Genomic DNA, 22,929 nt, shown 5'->3' with positions numbered 1-22,929 from the left:
TATCTGGGGCATGTTGTCACAAAAGGTGTTCAATGAACTGTATCTTTTTTCCTGCACGGAAGTCAATTCAATTTGATCCAAGACTTCATGAGTCTATACTCAATTCAAAACTGCAACAATTTAAAACACTTACCCATTAGAAAGTCAAAGATAGTCATGTCCATGATGTCCAGAAGTCGCGTGCCTTGGTCATACGGAGGAGTCTGTTTGACTTCATCACAATAATCCGGATCCACTTCCCACCTTATAACAGAGAAAACCATTAAGAAACTCACTTCACCTTTGAATTTGATCTGCATTTTGCCCCTTCTCGTAAATAACCCTACTAGAGTACAACTGCCATCTCAAACAGGATGGCCCATTGTTTTACTGCACAGATAGGATTTCTCTGAGAGTAAGTGAGAACCGCAGTAGTCTTTTTTGCTGATAAAGCCAGACTGTAGTTTAATGAAGATATGGGGTGGTGCGTGGAGACCTGAGATAAAGCAGAGAAAAAGAGCTTACTCAGCTTTCTTGCGTTTGTGGTAGGAACGGCGCCAGGGGTTCCTCCAGGTCTTGCGCTTAGCCAGTGCCAAGTCAGGAAGAAATGCGGCCAGGGAGCCCTCGATCTGGTCGGGCTTCCCACACAGGGCATGTTCTGTAGAGCAGTAGTACGAGCACTCGCCGTAGAAGCAGATGTTGTTGGCTGCAGAGGTGAGGGAGAAAGAGAGAAAAAAACGTTCTTGGGGTCTCAAAATGGACCACTAGTGAGGGAAAGTCCCTCTGGTGTAACATGGGGTTAAGTGTCTTCAAGCACGCAATGGTAATAGCTTATTGACTGCTCATTACGGGGTTTGAACCTACAAGTTTTTCGGACTCCCCAGATATTTAACTCAAGTTTTATATATAACGTGAAGCAGCTGGTTCTCACTGATGCGCATTGATTTGTAATGCATAAATAATCTTATCTTTTAGATTGCATCCAGTTTCGAAAAAATAAAGAAAGAAAATAATCTACTAGGCCGAATTCATGTTTCAAATCATGAATTATACATCTAGTATTAACCTTTCATTGATTTTTTAGGAGAATAACTATATCTTGATACATGCTGTATTACCGTGATATATGATTACTCAACACAGACTCTTAACTTACTGTTAAACACAGACTCAAAACAGTACATGTACTCTCGGTAACACTTTTACACATGTAGTTATTGTAGTAATAACTGCATACCCTAATCCTAACCCTTAAAGTACATTATTATTACTCAAATCAATAATTACACTGTAACAAGGACACCTTGAAATAAAGTGTAACCATACCCTGGTGAAAAAGAAGTGCACTTAAAGGTAACACTTTATTTTACAGTGTCCTTGTTACACGTTATATTAACAACAGTAAATCATGCATAACCCTAAACCAAACCCTAACCTAAGTGACTTGTAAGTGCATGCAGTTAATTGATATTACTCAGTACTTAAATGTATAATTACACTGTAACAAGGACACCTTAAAATAACGTGTAACCGTGCAAGTGATTACTATATGGTTAGGATTAGGGTTCGGTTTAGGGTTAGTTGCATGTAATTATGCTTAATTTACTGTTATTACCATAGTAAGTACATGTAACGTGTTACACGTGTAACCAAAATGCACTTTGTATCAAATTTAAAGTTTAAAATGTAAAATTTGTATGCTTTAGTTTAATACTCTTTTGTCATGCTTTAAATAACTTATTTTGATGTCTTGACTAAGATACTAAAGAGCATGTTACTTGATTTTAACGTTAAATGTAGTGTATTATTTGTAGGGCTGTCAAACGATTAATCGCGATTAATCGCATCCAAAATAAAAAAGTTTGTGTTTACATAATATACACTACCGTTCAAAAGTTTGGGGTCGGTACGATTTTAAATACTTTTAAAAGAATTCTCTTCTGCTCACCATGGCTGCGCTTATTTGATTAAAAATACAACAAAAATCGGTTATAAAATTAAATATTATTCCAGTGTAAATCAGCTGTTTTCTGTGTGAATATATAGTAAAGTGTAATTTATTCCTGTGATCAAAGCTGAATTTTCAGCATCACCAGTGCCAGTGTCTTCAGTGTCAAATGATCCTTCACAAATCAGTATAATATGAGGATTTGATGCTCAAGAAACATTTATTATTATTATCAATGTTGAAACAGTTGTTGGTCTGTCAGTTGTACAGTTTTTTTAGTTTTTTTTTTAGGATGAATAGGAAGTTCAAAAGAACAGCATTTGTTTGAAATAGAATCTTTTGTAACATTATAAATGTCTTTACTGTCACTTTCGATCAAATTAAGTATTGATTTCTTTCCTCCAAATAATAAAAATAAAATTCTCACTGACCCCAAACTTTTAAACGGTAGTGTATGTGTGTGTACTGTGTATAATTATTTTTAATACATTAATACCCACACATGCATGTGTATTTAAGAAATATTTGCATGTATATAGACTGAATGTAGCCTATATATAATGTATATTTTATATAAATATAAACATTTTATATAAAGATAATATATTTTTCTTAAATATACACATGTGTGCATTTATATACAAAATAATTATACACAGCACACACACATGTAAACACAAACTTTTATTTTGGATGCGATTAATCGTGATTAATCGTTTGACAGCCCTAAGCTGAAAGTTATGAAAGCTGATGCATTTTAAATGTACTAAATTGCAACTACATAATTACAAATTATTTTAAATACATAACATACAAGTTTTAAGAGAAATTACATTGAAGTGTATTTTAGTTTACCATAAATTCTCACATTCAGCCGCACACTATAACCATATTTCAACGACAAAAGCTGTTATTATGAAATTACATATACAGATGTACGTAAGTCCTATTTAAGTGTCAAAAAAGTTCAGCTTATTCCATGTAATATGAATTTAAACTGTAATGCATTTTCATGTAATTGCAAATAACATGCAATTAAGTGTCCCAAAACATTTAATTCAATTTGTACTACCGGTATGTTCCTTCAAAGTATATTATTTCTGTAATAAGTACTCTTTTTAAAAGTGTGCTTCTTTTTCACAGGGGTAGTATTATAAATTCTGTTTTGAGGAGCAACATTTTGTTATAAAATAACCAACACACAACAGTTGACCTGCTTAGATTAACCTTTTCTTCATGTTGACTTGTTTGAGACACATCCTGCTCTGTATTTTTCCTTCACTCCATGTTTCTTAATTAGTCTTGTATATAAATAACGGAAAGCAGCCGCCCTAAGTAATAGCCACATAAATGTATCTACCGTGGTAGAAAAAAAAAAAAGGTTGACACACACATTTGTATAGCATCATACCCCCACCATCATGATGGTAAACACATTTGAAAGCAACTATGACAATCTTTGTTTATAGTGTTAATCCAGTTTGTAGAGCATGTTTTTGAAATAGGTGACTTCTCCAGATGTGCCTTTATGTGATGGAGGATGTCAGCGATCTAAAACGCTCGGATTCACCAAGGGCTCATTAAACGCTGCTGTTTAGCCAATGATGAATCATTGTGTATAACGCCTTTTTTCAAATGTTTCCTGACACGGCTCCCCGGGGGAAGAGGAGCCCTTTCACTCCTTCCCACAAAAACACATTTGTCATGAAAAGTGGAGGCAGAATGCTAATGATAGCCCTGCAGAGAAAGAATATGGCCAATCTGTGTGCCTCATCCGAACACTTACATCATCTAAATGTCGGTAATTTAGTTGCCAAACTTGCTGCACGTGTGTTATTGCATGCTTGTTACTCCCCAATTAAAGGCTGTAATTAGCCTAGCATCTTGGCTAGGGGTTGCTCATATTGGCTGTAGTTGTTTGTGATGGTTCTCTGTGGATTTTGCTGCTGAAATAAGGAATATGCAGTTGTAAATATGTAAAGCAAGATGCTAATGTTGACGCTATGTAGGCTAACACAAATGCTAACACTTCTGCACAACATAGCCATCTGGAAGTTTGTCATACAACCGGCTTACTTCGTGCTCAGAAGTGTGAATTGTTTTGAGGATTTGGCAGGGAACTGCATACTTTTAGCATGTAGTGATGCAGTTTCTGTCGCTGTGCTGAACTCTATACGCGTGAGAAGCCAACAATCAGGAGGGGGCGGGGGAGTATGGCGTGATGGGATAGAAGAAAAGGGCACGCGGAAGCCACTCATACCTGGGGAAACGAAGAATGTCCGCCAGAGCTTTTTGTCACGGGTCACGTCTCGGATCTCCCGTGTCATGTTCACCAACCTGCCGGCCACCGGGGGAACTCTCCGGAAATCCAGGATTCTGTGCGCCACAAACAAACAACCGTGTCAATTATTCATTTGCAATGCATTATCAGATGCAACACCTGTGGTGTTTCTTCATCCAGACGTTGCACAGTTCACAGGCTGCTTTATGAGAACGGTGACACCAGACATTCAATCTTCTGCCGCATTCAATAATGAGGAAGCAAACAATAAACAGTGCAGAAAATCCATAGAATAAAGCAATTTCTAAAGTGGCTGGATAACGATTTTTTCTTCAAGGTGCTACTGCTAAGCAACTGAGCCCACTCTTTACTCACTGGCTTTATGACACCTCTGTGATTGTTCTTTATTAGCTCTTTAAAGACTTTTATTGGCGTTTTAGCATCTGGCCACAGACCGCAGGATATAAATGGCCTCTGCTTTCCCACTCATTTCGTCTTTCTTGTGTACTTGTCTTGGGCAAAATAGTCAGAATTGGAATTCCAGAATGTGAATTTTGAATTAAATCAGCCACACGCCCCACACGAAGTTGAAGTGGAATTATACATAGGAAGAGGAATTCAATTAAAAGAAATTCAACAGAGGAATTTCATTAACTTCACACAAGATTTGTAGTAAAACACAACCTTAGATTATTCATTTTTATAATGATATGTTTTTTTTTGTATCCCTTAACACCTAGAATATTTTTTTCTTCAACTGATCGACAGATTTTAATAAAAGAAATGAAAAAAAAAAACCCAGACAAAAAGACGTATTCTAAGTAATTTTTTTAATTTAAGTTATTAAATGTAAATACAAATTTAAACAAATATATGATATTTATTATCCTCACTATGGTCAAATATATATATATATACATACACACACACACACATTTGCAATCAAAATTATTCAACCCCCTTGACCTGAAAGACATTTTGCTGCTAAGAACAACATTTTATGTAAACAATTTAACAAAGGCATCAGTAAACTATTATAGAAAATGTATTAATACACATTTGAGTGATTCTGAGAACATAAAGTTGATCAAACTGGCTCTAAACATTCATGTTCAAAATTATTCAACCCCAAAAAGTCAAACTTTGTCCAGAATCTTTTATTCTTTATAGCGTCCAATAAACGCTGCGAGTGCTTAGAAGCTTCTATCTCCTCTCTACTGCAATTTTGGCCCATTCCTTGCTTGAAAAAGCTTCCAGATCACTGATAATCTTTGATTTTCACGACACCACTGCTTGCTTCATATTTCCACCAGATATTTTCAATGAGATGTAAACCTGAAGACTGTACAGGCCACTCAAGAACGTTCTATGACTGATCCCTGATTTGGATGTATACTTTGGGATGGCTGTCCTGCAGGAAAGTCCATTGATGATCATCAAGCTTCAGTCTCTGCATCACAATCTTTGCCAAAATGGCTTGATTCAAAGAATTTATGATGTCTTTTATACAGTCAAGATTTCCACTTCCTGGAACAGCAAAGCACCCCATAACAAGACTGGAGGACCTCCGTGTTTGACCATGAAGATGGTGTTCTTCTACTCATAAGCTTTACCTTTTTTGCATCAGACATACCGCTGATCCATGGGTCCTAAAAAGTTCCAGTTTGGTCACATCACTCCATAAAACATTCTTCCAGAACCCCACAGGTCTATCCAAATTAATTTTAGCATATTGTCTAGTGTTCTTCTTATACTCTGCATTGAAATGTTTTTTCCTCCTTTCATCGGGTCATCTTGGAGATCTTTGGCAGTCATTTTTATTTATTTTTTCTCAGTTGCTCTGATCAAACATTTTATTCCCCTTAATTATAATCTTGGTAAAAACAAATTTTAAACTTATGAATAAGGCTGCCAGCTGTGTCTCTACAAACTTTTAGTGTTTTGGAAATTTTCTTCAAGCCATAGACTTTCTAATGTAATAAAACAATTTGTTCTCTATAGCTTTTATGAGAACTCTTTAAACTTGGCCATGTTTGCTACTCAACTCTAGCACTTGCAAGGGCTAAATGTATGTGTGTGTAACAGCACAAGCTAATTCTGTTTTGTTATAGAGTTTCCAAAGGCTTTGTACCCTAGCATACAAATATGTGACTTAAAAACAGCAGCGATATAGGGGTTGAATAATTATGACATAACTCAAAATAATTACTTTATATATTGACACTATCACTTTTATGTAGCCACTAAATATAAATTTAGTCTACATGACGTTTGATTATTAATACAGTATTATATAATGTTTCTGGAAATATACTCCATAAGTTGCGTGTATGACCATATGTTTAGAAGTAATTCATAGGTAAAATGAAACATATTACTAATAACTACACACAGAAGAGTTAGAATAGTTTCTTTCAGTTTAATTCCATTCAGTTTAACTTTCTTGTATTCAAACTCGAATCACAATATAAAGGTTATGTTCTGTTTCATTATCATGGTGTTTTGGTTTTCCTGTTTGCCTGTGTTCCCTATTAGTTTCCATAGTTCATAATTACGCACCTGTTTCTGTTCAGTTCATTACCACTTCTTATGTATTTAAGTCCTTAGTTTCCTCAGTTGTGTTCCGTGTCGTCTTAGTATTATATGGTCATGTTATTCTGTGGCAGTCATTAAAAGACTGCCTATTGTCTTAGTGCGCTCATTACGGCCACACAGTGTGACAATACAGTTTGAATTTGCACCATGTTTGCATTTCAATTCAAATAGAGGATTTTTAGAGGAATTGTAATGTAAAAGTCTTTCAGAATTCAATTCTGACTGGTGCACAACCCTGGTGGAGGGTTTATTCAGTTCTCAGTCTTTGTCTGTGTGTGCAGTGGGCCGTCTCGGAGAAATGCTCACATCGTGTGGTGGGAGCGCTTTCAACATTCAACCTCCAACGACGCATGGGCTCCCGGCCCCTGAGAGACAGAAACCCAAGCCTTTGAGATGAAACCACTCAGGGGTCGCAAGTTGCAAAAGCAACTCTGGACGCAGGCGACAAAGAGCCCAGTGTGGAAACGCCGCATTCTAGAAACAGACGTTTGTGGAAATAAGCTATAACAGCGAGGAACCGCCGTTGGAAGTGGTTTACGTACTGTAAACATACTGCAGTAGCACAACGTTTCTTGTCCGATTCAATTGTTTTCACATGCTCTCACGCTAATGGAATATCAATATAATAATTCACTGGCAAGCATCCTCTCAGCGTTACACTCAGCTGACAATAAATTGGCATATCATACTGCGCTTTTTCTCTCCTAAATAAAAATCATGGACATGACAGCAACAACGTTCTGGAGGAAATCAAGTGAGTCTCACAAGCTCAATTAGCTCTCTGACTCCACAAAGCCTTCCTCTGTGGGGCTTCTTGTTAAAGTCAGCAGGGAGTTTTCTTCTGACTTCTGCCTGCACTCACATGCACCTTGTTACTCTCGGTGTAACCGTAAGGTGTATCGACTCTATAGCACTAAGTGCTTTTCAGGCCGTTGTCCAAAAGTCTTGAGTGACATGCGCAGAGTGGCGGGAATATAATAAGAGTTGGTTTGGCTTTCTGACATCACAACAGTGTGCGCGATCTCGTGCGTAAATGTGAGATGTTTGTGTGTGTGTGTGTGTGTGTGGTTTTGGTTTCTTTTCCCCTGCCCACGTCCATTCCAGAGTAGTATCAGAGTCCTACAGGTGTTTTCAGTGAAATAACTGGGTGAAAGCCAAACTGAAGGTCTCTGTGAGGGGAATTTACTCTTAAAGGCTATTTGGTTGAATGCGGTTTGAATGAGCCGTCACACAGGCTACTAGATTGTAAGACAACCAGACTTTTTGAATTTACAACATAACATCAAAGTATTTCTTTCAAATAAGTAATTTATTTCTTCATAACATTTCTACTTATTTATTTACTAAAAAAACAGTGCTTCACTGGAATTCAGATGTGCTCAGTATTTATATAACAAAATAACATAATGTAGGTGCTGCTTCTGGAATTCATCAGCATGTGTCGCTTTTGATGTTGGTTGTGCATCAGAATAATAATAATAATAAATATAGCTGCAAGCAGCAATTAAGGGGCCAAGCAACTACTAATGATATGATTTAACTGCTTATCACTTTTGATCAATAGTTGGCGCTGTTACCAAATAGATGTTGTAGGGTCAGTGTAAGGTGACAATGACACGTACAAAGTTTCTTGTCAATTTGCCAAAGGGTTGCAGTTACAGCTTGGCATCATGCCAACATTCGAGAAGGGTTTGGTCAATCAAAAAGCTTTTAATAAATGTTTTGCAGGCATGGTCTCATATGGTCTTTGGTGAAAATTGGACCAACGGTCTAGGAGGAGATAAAATAAATAGGTTTTCAAAGAAGTTCAAAATGGCAGACAGCAATTTTAACTGAATATGTCAAAATTGGTAAAAAAAAGTTGTTCTCTGTACGAGAGAACCAGTTTAATTAAAATAGAAAAAAATGAATCAGCTATTAGCACTTTTGGAAATTTCACTATAATTTTTGACCACATGGTGCCGCTGTCTCAAAACTTTTTGAGTACCTTTAGGGCATGGTGCTGATGACACACATCAAATTTCGTGACTATATGCTAATGTGTATAATAAAATACAGCTTTTTACGACATAATTCAAAATGGCCGACGCCCAAAATGGCCATCATCATTTGACTGGATATCCTGCACTGAATCAAAAGAGACCGGTTTTATGATTTTTTGGCAAGCCGTTCAGAAGTTACAAGCAAAACTAATCATTTTCATATCTCCAGACCAGTAGGTGGCGCTGTCCGGAAAAGCCACAAGTAGCCTCAGTTCTTGCTTGTGATGACATATACCCAGACTCTCAAATGCTAAAGCGTTGCGGAGATATAGCTTTGCATCCATTTTTACGCGCTCTTCGTCGAATTCGTTTGCGCCGTTATTCGACAACGTTTATTATACCCTTATGTTATTATAAACCACTGGATAGAGATAACTAACAGTCCTTGGCCCCTAATAATGAAAACTATTGAGACAATTTTATGTTATAATGTAACATTCAGGTGCAAGAGACATTATTGATTGCTGTGTAGATACCATTATGCCACATTAAAAACCAGGAAAAAGTTGTCTACAACAATGAGAAATACAATTTGAAGTTCAGTCAATACTGATGACATTGTCAAATTCACTGGCAATCTGATCTTGTCTCTTCCAACCTTATCATTAATGTCATACACCTTAAAACAAAATCACATACCCATCATATCTAAACGCCTCCAAACATTTCTGTCAGACGAAGATAAAGGCAGAGTAAACACAAAGTAAACACAGTGGGAAGCTAAGCATAAATTCTTGGCAATCCTTAAGGTCACATGATCTCATTGTTATTCAGATGGTACCAGTTTGTCTCTGAAACAGTAAAATATACAAGAAAATAAGGAATACAGCCAACAAAAACATTGGATCAGCTATTTATGTGGACCCGCTTTATAACTTTAACTACTATGTACTAACTTTAACAATTAATCATTTGAATTGTAAGAGACCTGCAAATAACTCTCTCTCCCTTTCTCTCTGCTGGTGGTTTAGTCTTACCTGTCCAGATGAAATGCAGCGATCTCTGCGTTGTGTCGCTCAAAGTCAGAGAAGTAGAAGAAGTCTGGGGGTGTTTCCTGTACTCTGGTTTGTCTAGAGGAAAGGAGTAGAAACAACAAACAAGGTTGATGTTAGTGCTTGTCTGGCAATGAGCTTCTGGCAGAATCAGAGCGGTTTGCACACGTACTACAGCAGAAATATTTGTTTAACACCTAAGAAATTTTGCATCTGAAATCAATTTTTGATTAAAACTGTTCCAACTTTTAATACTTTTAAACTGTTCCAACTTTTAGTATGAAACATGTACAGAAAGTGATGTCCAGACGGGGCCAGAGGGACATGTTTGTTTGTATGACCCTACAAGTTAATACATTATATACACTCACCTAAAGGATTATTAGGAACACCTGTTCAATTTCTCATTAATGCAATTATCTAATCAACCAATCACATGACAGTTGCTTCAATGTATTTAGGGGTGTGGTCCTGGTCAAGACAATCTCCTGAACTCCAAACTGAATGTCAGAATGGGAAAGAAAGGTGATTTAAGCAATTTTGAGTGTGGCATGGTTCTTGGTCCCAGACGGGCCGGTCTGAGTATTTCACAATCTGCTCAGTTACTGGGATTTTCACGCACAACCATTTCTAGGGTTTACAAAGAATGGTGTGAAAAGGGAAAAACATCCAGTATGCGGCAGTCCTGTGGGCGAAAATGCCTTGTTGATGCTAGAGGTCAGAGGAGAATGGGCCGACTGATTCAAGCTGATAGAAGAGCAACTTTGACTGAAATAACCACTCGTTACAACCGAGGTATGCAGCAAAGCATTTGTGAAGCCACAACACACACAACCTTGAGGCGGATCGGCTACAAGAGCAGAAGACCCCACCGGGTACCACTCATCTCCACTACAAATAGGAAAAAGAGGCTACAATTTGCAAGAGCTCACCAAAATTGGACAGTTGAAGACTGGAAAAATGTTGCCTGGTCTGATGAGTCTCGATTTCTGTTGAGACATTCAGATGGTAGAGTCAGAATTTGGCCTAAACAGAATGAGAACATGGATCCATCATGCCTTGTTACCACTGTGCAGGCTGGTGGTGGTGGTGTAATGGTGTGGGGGATGTTTTCTTGGCACACTTTAGGCCCCTTAGTGCCAATTGGGCATCGTTTAAATGCCACGGCCTACCTGAGCATTGTTTCTGACCGTGTCCATCCCTTTATGGCCACCATGTACCCATTCTCTGATGGCTACTTCCAGCAGGATAATGCACCATGTCACAAAGCTCGAATCATTTCAAATTGGTTTCTTGAACATGACAATGAGTTCACTGTACTAAAATGGCCTCCACAGTCACCAGATCTCAACCCAATAGAGCATCTTTGGGATGTGGTGGAACGGGAGCTTCGTGCCCTGGATGTGCATCTCCATCAACTGCAAGATGCTATCCTATCAATATGGGCCAACATTTCTAAAGAATGCTTTCAGCACCTTGTTGAATCAATGCCACGTAGAATTAAGGCAGTTCTGAAGGCGAAAGGGGGTCAAACACAGTATTAGTATGGTGTTCCTAATAATCCTTTAGGTGAGTGTATATATATATATATATATATATTATTAATTAGGAAAAACAAAACACTAAATTTGGTTAAAGTATTTTGTGACAAAACTATTTGACAAACTACAGCTTAGAGGCTTTATTTTACTATGCAAAAAAGCTCACAAGAAAGGCATTCACTGACATAATCAGTTATGAATATTTCCTTGCTTCTCTCGCAATATATTTAAATATAGGGTGAAGATGTCAACATCCCTATTGGCCACCACTGTAAGTACCATGTTGAAACCCGTATTAAATCATAGCTGACTTCGCTACCGCATGTCATGAACCACATATATTGGTTATTGGCTATATTTAGGATAACATACTACCATACTTTGCTTATTATTTCTGCATTACGCAGTAGGCTATATCCGTATATTCTGTATTCATGACACAGCAGGGTGACCATACTATTTACCATAATGTTTAGTATAAAACAGAAAATACTGCAGATACTGTTTCCCACAGTGCAGCTTCTTCTTGACTAATTATTTGGTCAGAAAATGTAAACATTTATACACAAAACTGGATAAAATTTGAGTTGTTATTGTATAAATGTTTCATCTTTTAATTTTAATCACACTGTATTATTATACTGTATATTACAAATGTAAATGCAATTATTTGTCTTGTCAATCAAGAGCGCTTTTCCTGCAACAAAAGGAAAGGGCGGCTTTCAGCGGTCTGTTTTTTTCAGGGTAGTTTCAGTTAGCTGAGATACCAGCGAACAGACAACATGGACGTCTGCCGAGTGGCCGGCATGGCTGGATCAGTAACTAAAGGGATATGTGTGTGTGTGTGTGTACAGAACAGATTTTGGCAGGAAACAAACTGCAGGTGCATGTTCTCTCCACATACCTATGCGTTCAGACAGACAGATTACAAGACTCACGCAGACAGGCGCAGGAAAAAAGTCATAAAATCCAAACAGACATGCACTAATCCACAGATCTTAACTGTCAATCACATACAATGGTATCGTTCTCAACAGCTCATGGTGTCTCTTGGTGCTTCCCCGAAACAACTGTAAGATCTTTCCTGGAAGTAGCCTATTACGGAGTGATCACAGAAAACGGCAAATCCGAGCCAGCTATGCTAAGCTAATCTTAGCCCACTTAGCACAGTTCAGTTTTTAGTGGACGAACAAACACAGAGGGAAAACTGTATTGCCTAAAGGTTGCTCATAACTGAATAGAGTTTAATTTAAGTATCAACTTTGTCTCAGCCAGCACTGTTCTTTCTGAATGAAATTAAAATGAATTATTGATAGTGGTATGAAATGAATGTGGATATCATTCTCGGATCAGAAATTCAGCTCATTTGGTCATTAGAAATCTCAATATGAAAATTGTGTTTAAAATGTGAACTTTGGTCTCTTGGCAAGTCAGAGCAGAGTTTGAGCCATCATTGAGATCTCTTTTGAAACCCAGAGGAGAATAATGTGAGATTACTTGTGTCATTTTCTCATTAATCCATCTTCTTATAATCTCATAAACTTAAAGAGATCTAGTTCATGATTTTTCTTTCCTACAGGAAGCCCTGCTCTAACAAAAAATCCAGCCATCAGACCTTAATATCGTAAGTTATTATATTAACTTTTTAGTCCCCAAATTCCCATTTTCATCTAGCCATGAACTCTAAGTGCTGCTTATATCTTCTTCCCTCGCCACTGTCAAAACACTAATGGAAAAGACTTTCTGTGACTTCACATATTTTCATTTGAGGGACAAAGCAAGCTTTTCGCTCAGAAATCCTCCTCCACCATTATGATCCACTCAATTTCCTGGATCAAAAGGGAACTAATGGATTTTTATTTGCCAGATGAGGCCTAAGCTCTACTGCTGATTCAGGCGACCTCTCTGGAGAGGGAATGGGGGGTAAAGCTTTTGGCCCAGAATGCAGTGAGTCACACAGGAAGTGACTGAAGTGTCACGTGCTACAACCTGAACCACAGAGTGGGATTTTATTCAGCCAGTGGGAGTCCGTAAGCATTGTCGACTACTTAAAGTATGACGATTCTTTTGAAAGAGTACAGTATCTCCTGATCAAAACACAGGCGAAAAAGAAGCAGAAATGAGCGATAGCATTTGTAAGCAAAATAACACAATCACCAACATTAAACAGCATATAAATCCAAACTATCTGTTACTGAATGAAATGTCGACCCAGGGTGAGTTACAGGACTGTGAAGCTTTAGGGTTGCTGATGGACTCGATCTACTCCATCTATGTTTGGTGATGATCTATGATCATCGTTCTGAATCCCATCTGGATCTTTGACAAAAAGCTTTTTGCTCAAAATGTTGCTGTCTTATGAAACTTACCCTTTTTTTTTCTGTTTTTTTAAAGCAGAGGCTCTGTTCTTTCTTTTGACATTTTGCATGTTGAGATCACAAAAAAAGTATTCTGGGGGCCATGACACTTTTGTGAAAATGATCAAATATGCTATAGTGGTGGCTGGCAACTTAAAAAAACAAACAAACAAACAAACAAAAAAACACTGGATGGAGTTAAAGTATGCTAAAGTGTACAGTACTTTTTATCAAGGGTCAATGGGGTCCAATGTTTTTTTGGACCCCACTAAATTTCAGTTGAAACTGTATCTTGTTTTGTATTCCACAGAAGTGCTGTTTTTATTATCCTATTCTTTTATTGTTTTAACCATCTTTATTAGCAACATAGAGAAGACTGGAAATGATTGGAAGATGGAGAAAAGGCCAGATCTTGCAAAACCACAGCACGCATCAGAACAACTGCGTTAGGCACGACTCTGAAACATGAATGGAAATGACTTTGAGATGTATATTAATGTATATCTATATATTTATGAGTATTGTGCAAATGCGGCAGAGGGGAATAATAATGGAAAGTGACTCAATTGCATACCTAACATGCAAAATAGCTGTAAAAAGTAGCTTTTTGTTTCTCATTATGTCTTCACATCCCCCATAACAAAACACGAATGACGTTTTTTTCAAATGCTCTTGACATGCTATGTCTCCGGCACCTTGTGCTGAGGCTAAAAAGCGCTCAGAGCACTTTTGCTGTTTTCTCTTCCTGGGCTGTGATTGACAGGAGGGTTGCCACGGTCACCCTGACCCTGCGTGCAGCCTCCAATTTGGGAAGAAGTCCTGGCAGTTTGACGTGTGACAGCTCATGGCTCTAGGGGCTGGTGGGTGTATCGCTCAGCGGTCGAGCCATATTAATGTGCTTTTTTTCTGCTGAAGAACGGGCAGATCAATTATGTTGATATAAATCTCATTGCCAATAAAAGCACGAGACAGCCTGCATATTTGTTGTTTGCCAAGCGGCAGGAATATGTGTGTCACTCAAAACGGATAGACGAGTCCCGGTCCGCACAGGTAAACAAAGCCGGGTCACCTCGCAGTTAAGCGGCAGCCTGCTGAGAACCCTCAAGGACAATCTGTGACAATCCTGACATAAAACATATCACCACATAGCAGAGCAGTCTAATTGATATTGCCGAAGAGTAACTTTGCTTTAACTCCTGTCACTTAAATGTGCAGAAAAACCGATGTTACATACTTTACAAACAACAAACACATGGCAAACGAATTAAAAAACGAATGCTTTATTTTCTGGCTTTGACGAACAGTCAACACACGATAGTGGAGATGACAAATCATCATGGCAGCCACCTGAAACTATCACATTTCCATAACATGACGCATACATCATCTGGACAGCAATCACGTTAAGAGCCAGCAAACACAAACATGTGTCATGTTCCACTGTATAAAGATGAGCCAAAACATTATGACCACCTGCCTAGCATGCTGTTGGTCCTCTGCTCGAAGCCAAAACAGCGCCGACCCGTCGAGACATGGACTATGCGAGATCCCTGAAGATGTCCTGTGGTATCTGGCACCAAGCAGAGCTTTCTAGTTCTGTAGGTTATTAGGTGGAACCGCCGTGGATCTAACTTCTGTGTCCAGCACATCCCACAGATGCTCGATTGGATTGAGATCTGGGGAATTTGGAGACCAGGACAGCACCTTGAACTCCACATCATGTTCCTCAAACCTTTCCTGAACAATGTGTGAAGTGTGACAGGACACATTATCCTCCTGAAAGAGGCCACTTCCACTAGGAAGTGCTTAGGTACACTGTAAAAAAAAAAAGTTTTTTCACAGAAATATACTGTATTATTTTACAGATATTTTCTGTTTTTTTAACATTACGTGTAAATATCATTAAAATACAGAAAAAAACTTTTATTAAAAACATTAACCATAAAATAAAAGTAATAATCTGTAAATTTATATAAGGAGAAATTATAATTTTTTTACAGGATTATTCTTTTGTTTAATTGGCTTGAATGTTAAATTACATTAAATTCTATGTAAAAAGACAAACAAATCACTTATTTAAAATTAAGACAACTATGTGTTTTTTTTACTGTGAAACCTTAAATTTAAGGTAAATACATGTAAAAAAAACAATCGTAAAAAAACGGTAAAAAGTCTGGCAGCAAAGTTGCCAAACACTTACCGTCAAATTACAGTAAAAAACCTTAAGTTATTCTACGGAATAATTCTGTTTTTTAAAATACAGATATTTACTGTAAACATTTTCTGTATTTTTACAGTTCCACTGCTGTAGAATTAAAAGAAAATCTCATTAATAAAATGTCTGTAGAACATTAAACAAATGAATAAATCTGCAAATAAACTGGAAATTATTGCAGAAATACCTTACAATTATACAATTAAATGAAGTCTTCTGTTTTTACACAGTATTCTTTGGTAAATTCATAACATTATCAATTACATCCACAAGAACTCCCTGTCAAAGTACAGATTTTTAGATGTAAAACACATACTTTTCACATTAATGTATAGGTTTACTTTGAATAAACATACTTTTATAGTAATTAAACGCAACTATCCAATATATCTACATACTTTTAATTCAAGGAGTTCACTTTATATAAACATTGTTTTATAGTAAATAAAAGCAACTATCCAATCTACATTACTTTACCCTTAATGTATAGGGTTAGGGTTAGGTTAGCACCTCACACCTATCAAATACAGGGTAAATGTAAAACTTCCAAGTCCCCTGCCACCAATGCAGATATTTTTCAGAAGCAAAGATAAACTTTGTTGGCCACATCAGCTTAAGATTCAACAAGTGCAGATACAAGAGTGATAGATAAAAAATCTATAATAAAAATAAAAAAACAGCTATGTAGGCTATACCTTTCATGCAGATATGCTGTAAATAAAAATTGAACATAATAATTACTGTGTGTTATACTACAGAAACAGATCTAAAAATATTGCCTTGAAAGATGGATGAATACAGCAGGAGATATTGTTGCACAGTGTAACTAAATATACAGTTATTGTACATTAAATAATTGAGCTTAAGTTTAATATAAAATTAAATCAAGAATAGTCAGTGATTGTTTATGCATCCTATATCCAGTGTTTCTACTGTCAGGTACCACTGACTCAGTGTTTACAATTCTGAAGTGTTCTGTAACAATTTCATAAGTGGCAGAGAAAAAATTGAGTGGCAACATTTTCAGACCCCACCCCGTGCACTGTAGCTGCTGTGGTGCTGCAGCCTCAAGTCTCGGATCATCATGCTTTGGGACAGTTTTTCCGCAAGACAACCAGGCTCAAGAATGCTGGACACTAACCTCCTAATGCCTGTCTGCCTGTTGGTGTGAAAGGACACTTGAATCTTGTGTGCTGATATGTCCTCTTTTGGCTTGGCTTTTAAGGGTGACATTGTCCTTTTTGTCTGTTTGAAATGCTGCCCTGACAGTGATTTTCTGACCATATACTATATTGACACGTATCTCATTTGCTTATTTGAGAAGAAAATATGTGATTCAATTTAAAAGTAAAGGCTGTAAATCCACTTTAAAAACGTTGAAGCATTAAGACACAAAGTCAATCTATATTCAACAAAATTCAAGGCCATCACTGCAGTGAAATCATTAGGCCACTCCACAATTTTCTCGGGAACAAACCGCCACACTATGAATAAAGCTTTACAATGGGGTGCTATATATTTTTAATTTACAATAGGTGAGCAATGTGTGAAAGACAAGGAATTTATTCTGGGGCTCGAGTTCAACCAAGGCTCTTGTAGCATAAACTTGAGCTTTGATAAACTGGGGGTAAAGGAATTGAAGACATTAAAATGGTTGAAACATTACACAACGTAAACAAACATCCTAATTGTTTTTCTAGTCTCTGTGCTTTAGATATCAAGAAAGTGCGCGCAGATTCAAATAATTTAATGTTGTACAATCATTGGACGAATCATACGACAGAGGCAATCTCGACCAATGATGTTGTTTGACTTTGGGAGGGGGATACGTCATAACTTAGCGCGAAGCAGGAGTAGAGAGCCTGGCCCTGGATAAAGTATGGAGCATTTCCACGATATCGGCATTCAGCTTTCACTAAAGGTAGATTAATATACCCAGTCGGCACATGACCGACCTTCAACGTTGAAATATGATTGAAATAATGCCAGTCGTTGAAACAACGTTTAATGCTAAATGGTTGAAAAAGGTTAACAAAAACACTTTCTTAATCAACGTTTAATTTTTTACAAGATCTGTACGTTGAAACAATGTAATGTTTTCAACAACATACATAAATATCTGCCTTTTAACATATTATTATGATAATTCATTAGCATTTAATGATTTTTCTTATTTTCATAACAGTTCTTCAATGTATATGTTAAAATATAAGTATTATCATTAACAATAATAGTTTCACCCTCAACAGGGCAGTGCAGCAGAAACCTTTTGCTTTATGTAAATTTGGGTGAATTTACAATTTTGTATGCTTGCCAATTTTGTCTGCTTGCCTAACAGTTGCATTATTACATATTCATACACTGTCATGTCATTTGACCAATTAATTAAATAATAATACAGACTGCAACTCGCGCAAACTATTGCTATTGTTATTGGTTGTTTCTCCGTTTTACTTTGAGCATGATTGGTTAATCTGTCTGTCTTCCAGGAAACTGTCCAATGAGAATGTGCGCGGCTCTGCGCGCCTATTTTAAGTTTGAAAATACGTCCGACTCCGTTACTCTCGGTTGGTGTGAGCAGCTGCTGTTTGCGTTGATTACTCGGTCAGACCTGGATTATTTTATATCTGCCTGTTGAATTCTAAAATTTTGAGCGAATTTTAGTTGCTATGTCAATGAAGAACAAAAGCTGGAATATGAATAGACAGAGGAGTACGTGGTCTGTTGGCGATATCAGGTAAGAAAACATTTTTCAGTCCTTAACAGTCTAACGTTTACTGCTTCACTATTAACGTAAGTTAGCTGCTAGCGATATTAGCACGTATTTCAATGTGTTAGTACCATCTAACATTGCTGTGTTTTGTTGTTGGTAAATTAACATGAGGTAAAAAAAGCGTGGGAATGAGTAAAGTGATAAAACCGTCATTTCTTCGTTAGAAGTATGTTTACATAACCTCTTCAAACACTGATAACATATTGAAAAGATATTTGTTTACTTCATTTTTTATTTTTTAGATCAAGCATTGGAATAAGATGTTTATCGGGGTAGAACACCCAACAGAAAGACCCATTCACCAACTAACGTTACAGTAAGTCAATTTTACCCACGTACTGTTCGAAAACCTACACTGGGATAGTATTAAGTGTGATTTTCATACTGTTACTGATGGAAAGTCTGAGTAACTTTCTGTCCTTTTGTCTTTCTTCTGCTGAAGTGGCACACTGAAAGGGGAGATTCGTGTCACCTTCATCAGTCCTTTCTTTAATCACTGGAAACCATTAGCAGCTAAGGGAAAGACCCTCAGATGCAGGTAAAATTATTTGATGGGGTTAGGGTTATTTGATTTTGGTGTACCAACTGGCATTTTTTTTGTGTGTGCTTCCCTTTCTATGATAACGTTAACGTTACACATTTCTGACGGGATTGCCATGCTTTATGTGTATGTTTACATTTTTAATCATGTAATAACTAACAGTCTCAAAGATGACATTACTCAAAGATAACATTTTTACAATTTAAATAAATTTCATATACATAATATATATATATATATATATATATATATATGTTTCCTCACAATGTCAAATGTGCTTGTTAAGTGCGGCAGCTTTTATACATTTTACAATTTTAATATGCAAGTTAACATTATGTCGAGTCAGCAGGGCTAAGGTTAAAACTCGCCGTGTTACATTATGTATTAACCTTATAAAAGTCTGTCTAGCTTTAGCAAATGTGACATTATGCTGGTCCTAATAAAGTTAAACCGTTATTAACGTTAGCCCTGAATGTGAAACATGCATCAGCCATCATAACATTAACGTTAAATACCTTTGGTTGACTAACATGAATTTAATAACGTTAGCTGTTAACTTAAAGGGTTAGTTCACCCAAAAATGAAAATTCTGTCAGTAATTACTCACCCTCATGTTGTTCCAACCCCGTAAGACCTTCGTTCATCTTCGGAACACGAATCAAGATATTTTTGACTATACTAGTCCATACTAGTCCATAGGCTTCTTCAGGGATTGAACTTGCCGGCCTCGAAAAGTTATTAAAGACATCGTTAAAATAGTCCAAGTGACTACAGTGGCTCAATCTTAAGTTTATCAAGCGACGAGAATACTTTTTGTGCACAAAAACAAACAAAAATAACGACTTTATTTCAACTATTCATTTCCTTCTCTGTGGGCCTCTAATCAGTTAACGTAGTGTGATTCCGTAGAGCTACGTCACACGTAGGCTCACTATTGGCCGACGCTGGTCATGTGGGTGATGTGTGTGACGTACAACAACAGAAGCTTACGCTATTACACTAGTGAACTGACTCGAGGCCCACAGAGAAGGAAATAAATAGTTGAAATAAAGTCGTTATTTTTGTTGTTGTTTTGCGCACAAAAAGTATTCTCGTCGCTTGATAAACTTAAGATTGAGCCACTGTAGTCACTTGGACTATTTTAACGATGTCTTTAACAACTTTTCGAGGCCGGTAAGTTCAATCCCTGAAGAAGCCTATGGAGGAGTGAGACAGCTCTCAGATTTCATCAAAAATATCTTAATTCGTATTCCGAAGATGAACGAAGGTCTTATGGGGTTGAACAACATGAGGGAGAGTAATTACTGACAGAATTTTCATTTTTGGGTGAACTATCCCTTTAACGTTACATCTTACAAGTTACTGTTGCCTCTTGCAAACACGTAACAGTAGGGGGGTGAAGGTTATTATATAACCGTGAGACCGACGGTTATAGTTGAACACCGTCATTAGAACTCTATAACCGCCAAAACCGTTATTAAAATATTTTTTACAAAAAAAATTTATCATAGAGAATGTTTAAATACTATTATCAGCTTACGAGGGAAACAGGTGGAGAGTTAGTGGTGCTTCGGAGGCTGCTACTGCTGGAGATGATTCGGGAGAGGTCTGTGCACCTTTACCGATCAGACGGAATTCACCTTTACACGTAGTAAAGCCTTGTTTATACTCGACGCGTCCGTTTCTTTTACTGTCTATGGTCTGCGCGCACCTTGCAAAAATGACGCGTTGGGTGCGCAAGACCCCATTTCGCTTGGCTGTGTGCACAGGGTTTTTTGTAACAGTGCGCACGGCGCCGCATCCGAGGATGAACGACTTCATTGCAAAGTTTTTTTTTTTGTTAAGGTTTTGTGTACTGTGCAATGAACGTGCTTTATTTTAAATAAATCACACGTTTTTTTTTTTTTTTCTTAAGGATTTGTTTCCTGTGTGTGATTCATTTAATGGAAAGCACATTCACTTCTAGTCGTCTTGCTGTTAATTTTAAATAAACGTAGAGCAAGTAGCTAATCAGTGTCTGCTCGATTATTCAAACTAAGTTGTCCTATAACAGACGAACGTCGCAACGCATACAGTTAAATTTTCATTCAAGCTCCAAACTGCAATTATTGTTAAGGGGCAACCTAATGGCTCTGCTCTGGCGATTTTTACAAGCATGATACATCTTATCTATTTTTCAGGACAATGCCTGGTGAGAGCCACTACAGAGGATCATAGGCATCGTTGGAATTTTGAAAGGACGTGGGTGAATATCAATCTGCCAAATGAAGTTTTTTTAGCATGCACATTCACATCTGTATATTAAAACTGATTATATATTAACTTTGTTCTTAGTTCAGAAGCTAAGTTCTTTCCAGTAACAAACAAAGAACTTTTTGACTGAAGGGCTTGACCGTATTTTATGTGCATTTTAAAGTAAACCCCATGCCGTAATGGAAAAAGTATGTACATATATTGGACAGTTGCTTGTAATTGCTATCAAATATTGTTTACATAAAATAAACATGTGTATTTTTACATATATTGGAGAAATGCTTGTAATTACTGTCTATTAATGTGTATAGAAAGTGAACCCATACATTCATTTTTTTTGAAATGTCATGTTGATATATTGGAAAGTTGATTTTAATTAGTATAAAGCAATGTTTATATAAAGTATACCTCATACATTGATGTTAAAAGTATATAGAAGGTAAAGCCCCATACATTAAAGGTACAAATATGTAGAAATATTGGAGAGTTGCCTGTAATTATTGTCAAATAATGTTTATATAAGGTAAACCCCCTTATTTAAATGGTAAACATGTAGAAATATTGGAGTTGCTTGTTATTACGGTCAAATAATCTTTATATAAAGTAGCACACTGTATTTAAATGGTACAAATATGTAGAAATATTGGAGAGTTGCTTGTTATTACTGTCAAATAATGTTTATATAAAGTAAACCTGCATACATTAATGGTAAAAGCTTGTAAATTTATTGGAGATGTGTCTGTAATTACTGTCAAATAATGTTTTAATAAAGCAATAACGGTTAAAAATATGTTTCTGAAACTTAATATCACAAGATCTTGGTTTTTTTGTACAGGATAAAACCAATATTTAACAGGAATTTACTGTAAATAGATTGAATAATGACATAAAATAAAAGTTTAAATCGATCAATATACTGGTATTAGGCTTTAAATTAGGGTATCTGAAGGTAATTATACAACATTTTCTGTGTGTTTTACATAGAAAAGTCTTTACTTTGACAAGGAGTTCTTGTAGATGGATTGGATTATCCTAAAAATATACCAAATAATACTGTATTAAAACAGAAGTCTTTGTTTTAATTATGTAATTTTAAGGTATTTCTGCAATATTTGTACGTTTTTATACAGATTTATACATTAGTTTAACATTCAACAGACATTTTTTTTATGAGATTTTTTTTTCTTTCTACAGCAGTTTGAATGTAAAAATACAGAAAATGTTTACGGTAAATATCTGTTTTCAAAAAACAACATTTTTCTGTAAAATAATTTAAGTTTTTTTACTGTAATTTGACGGTAAGTGGTTGGCAACTTTGCTGCCAGACTTTTTACCGTTATTTTACGGAAATTTTTTTTACAGTGTAGGTGGCATGTGTCAAATTTACATCCACATGACTGGTCTGGCTGGAC

General features: G+C 36.6%; 1 protein-coding gene across 1 annotated transcript in view; it reads right to left on the bottom strand.

Annotated features, from left to right (window-relative positions):
• Nucleotides 1–22,929, bottom strand: part of fam20ca (FAM20C golgi associated secretory pathway kinase a) — an 89,454-nt gene that overhangs the window by 9,579 nt on the left and 56,946 nt on the right. The window contains exons 4-7 of the mRNA XM_056251615.1: nt 9,823–9,915; nt 4,188–4,303; nt 505–685; nt 134–243 (exon numbers count right to left, since the gene is read on the bottom strand). Of these exons, the coding sequence (XP_056107590.1) occupies nt 134–243; nt 505–685; nt 4,188–4,303; nt 9,823–9,915 (500 nt within the window). The remainder of the gene's footprint in view (nt 1–133; nt 244–504; nt 686–4,187; nt 4,304–9,822; nt 9,916–22,929) is intronic.

This window comes from Rhinichthys klamathensis, unplaced genomic scaffold, assembly GCF_029890125.1.
Source record: "Rhinichthys klamathensis goyatoka isolate OS25496 unplaced genomic scaffold, OSU_Roscu_1.1 h1tg000004l_1, whole genome shotgun sequence".
NCBI classification, from domain to species: Eukaryota; Metazoa; Chordata; class Actinopteri; order Cypriniformes; family Leuciscidae; genus Rhinichthys; species Rhinichthys klamathensis.
The sequence above is the reverse complement of the archived record's forward strand: the minus strand, read 5'-3'. Positions and strand labels throughout refer to the sequence as shown.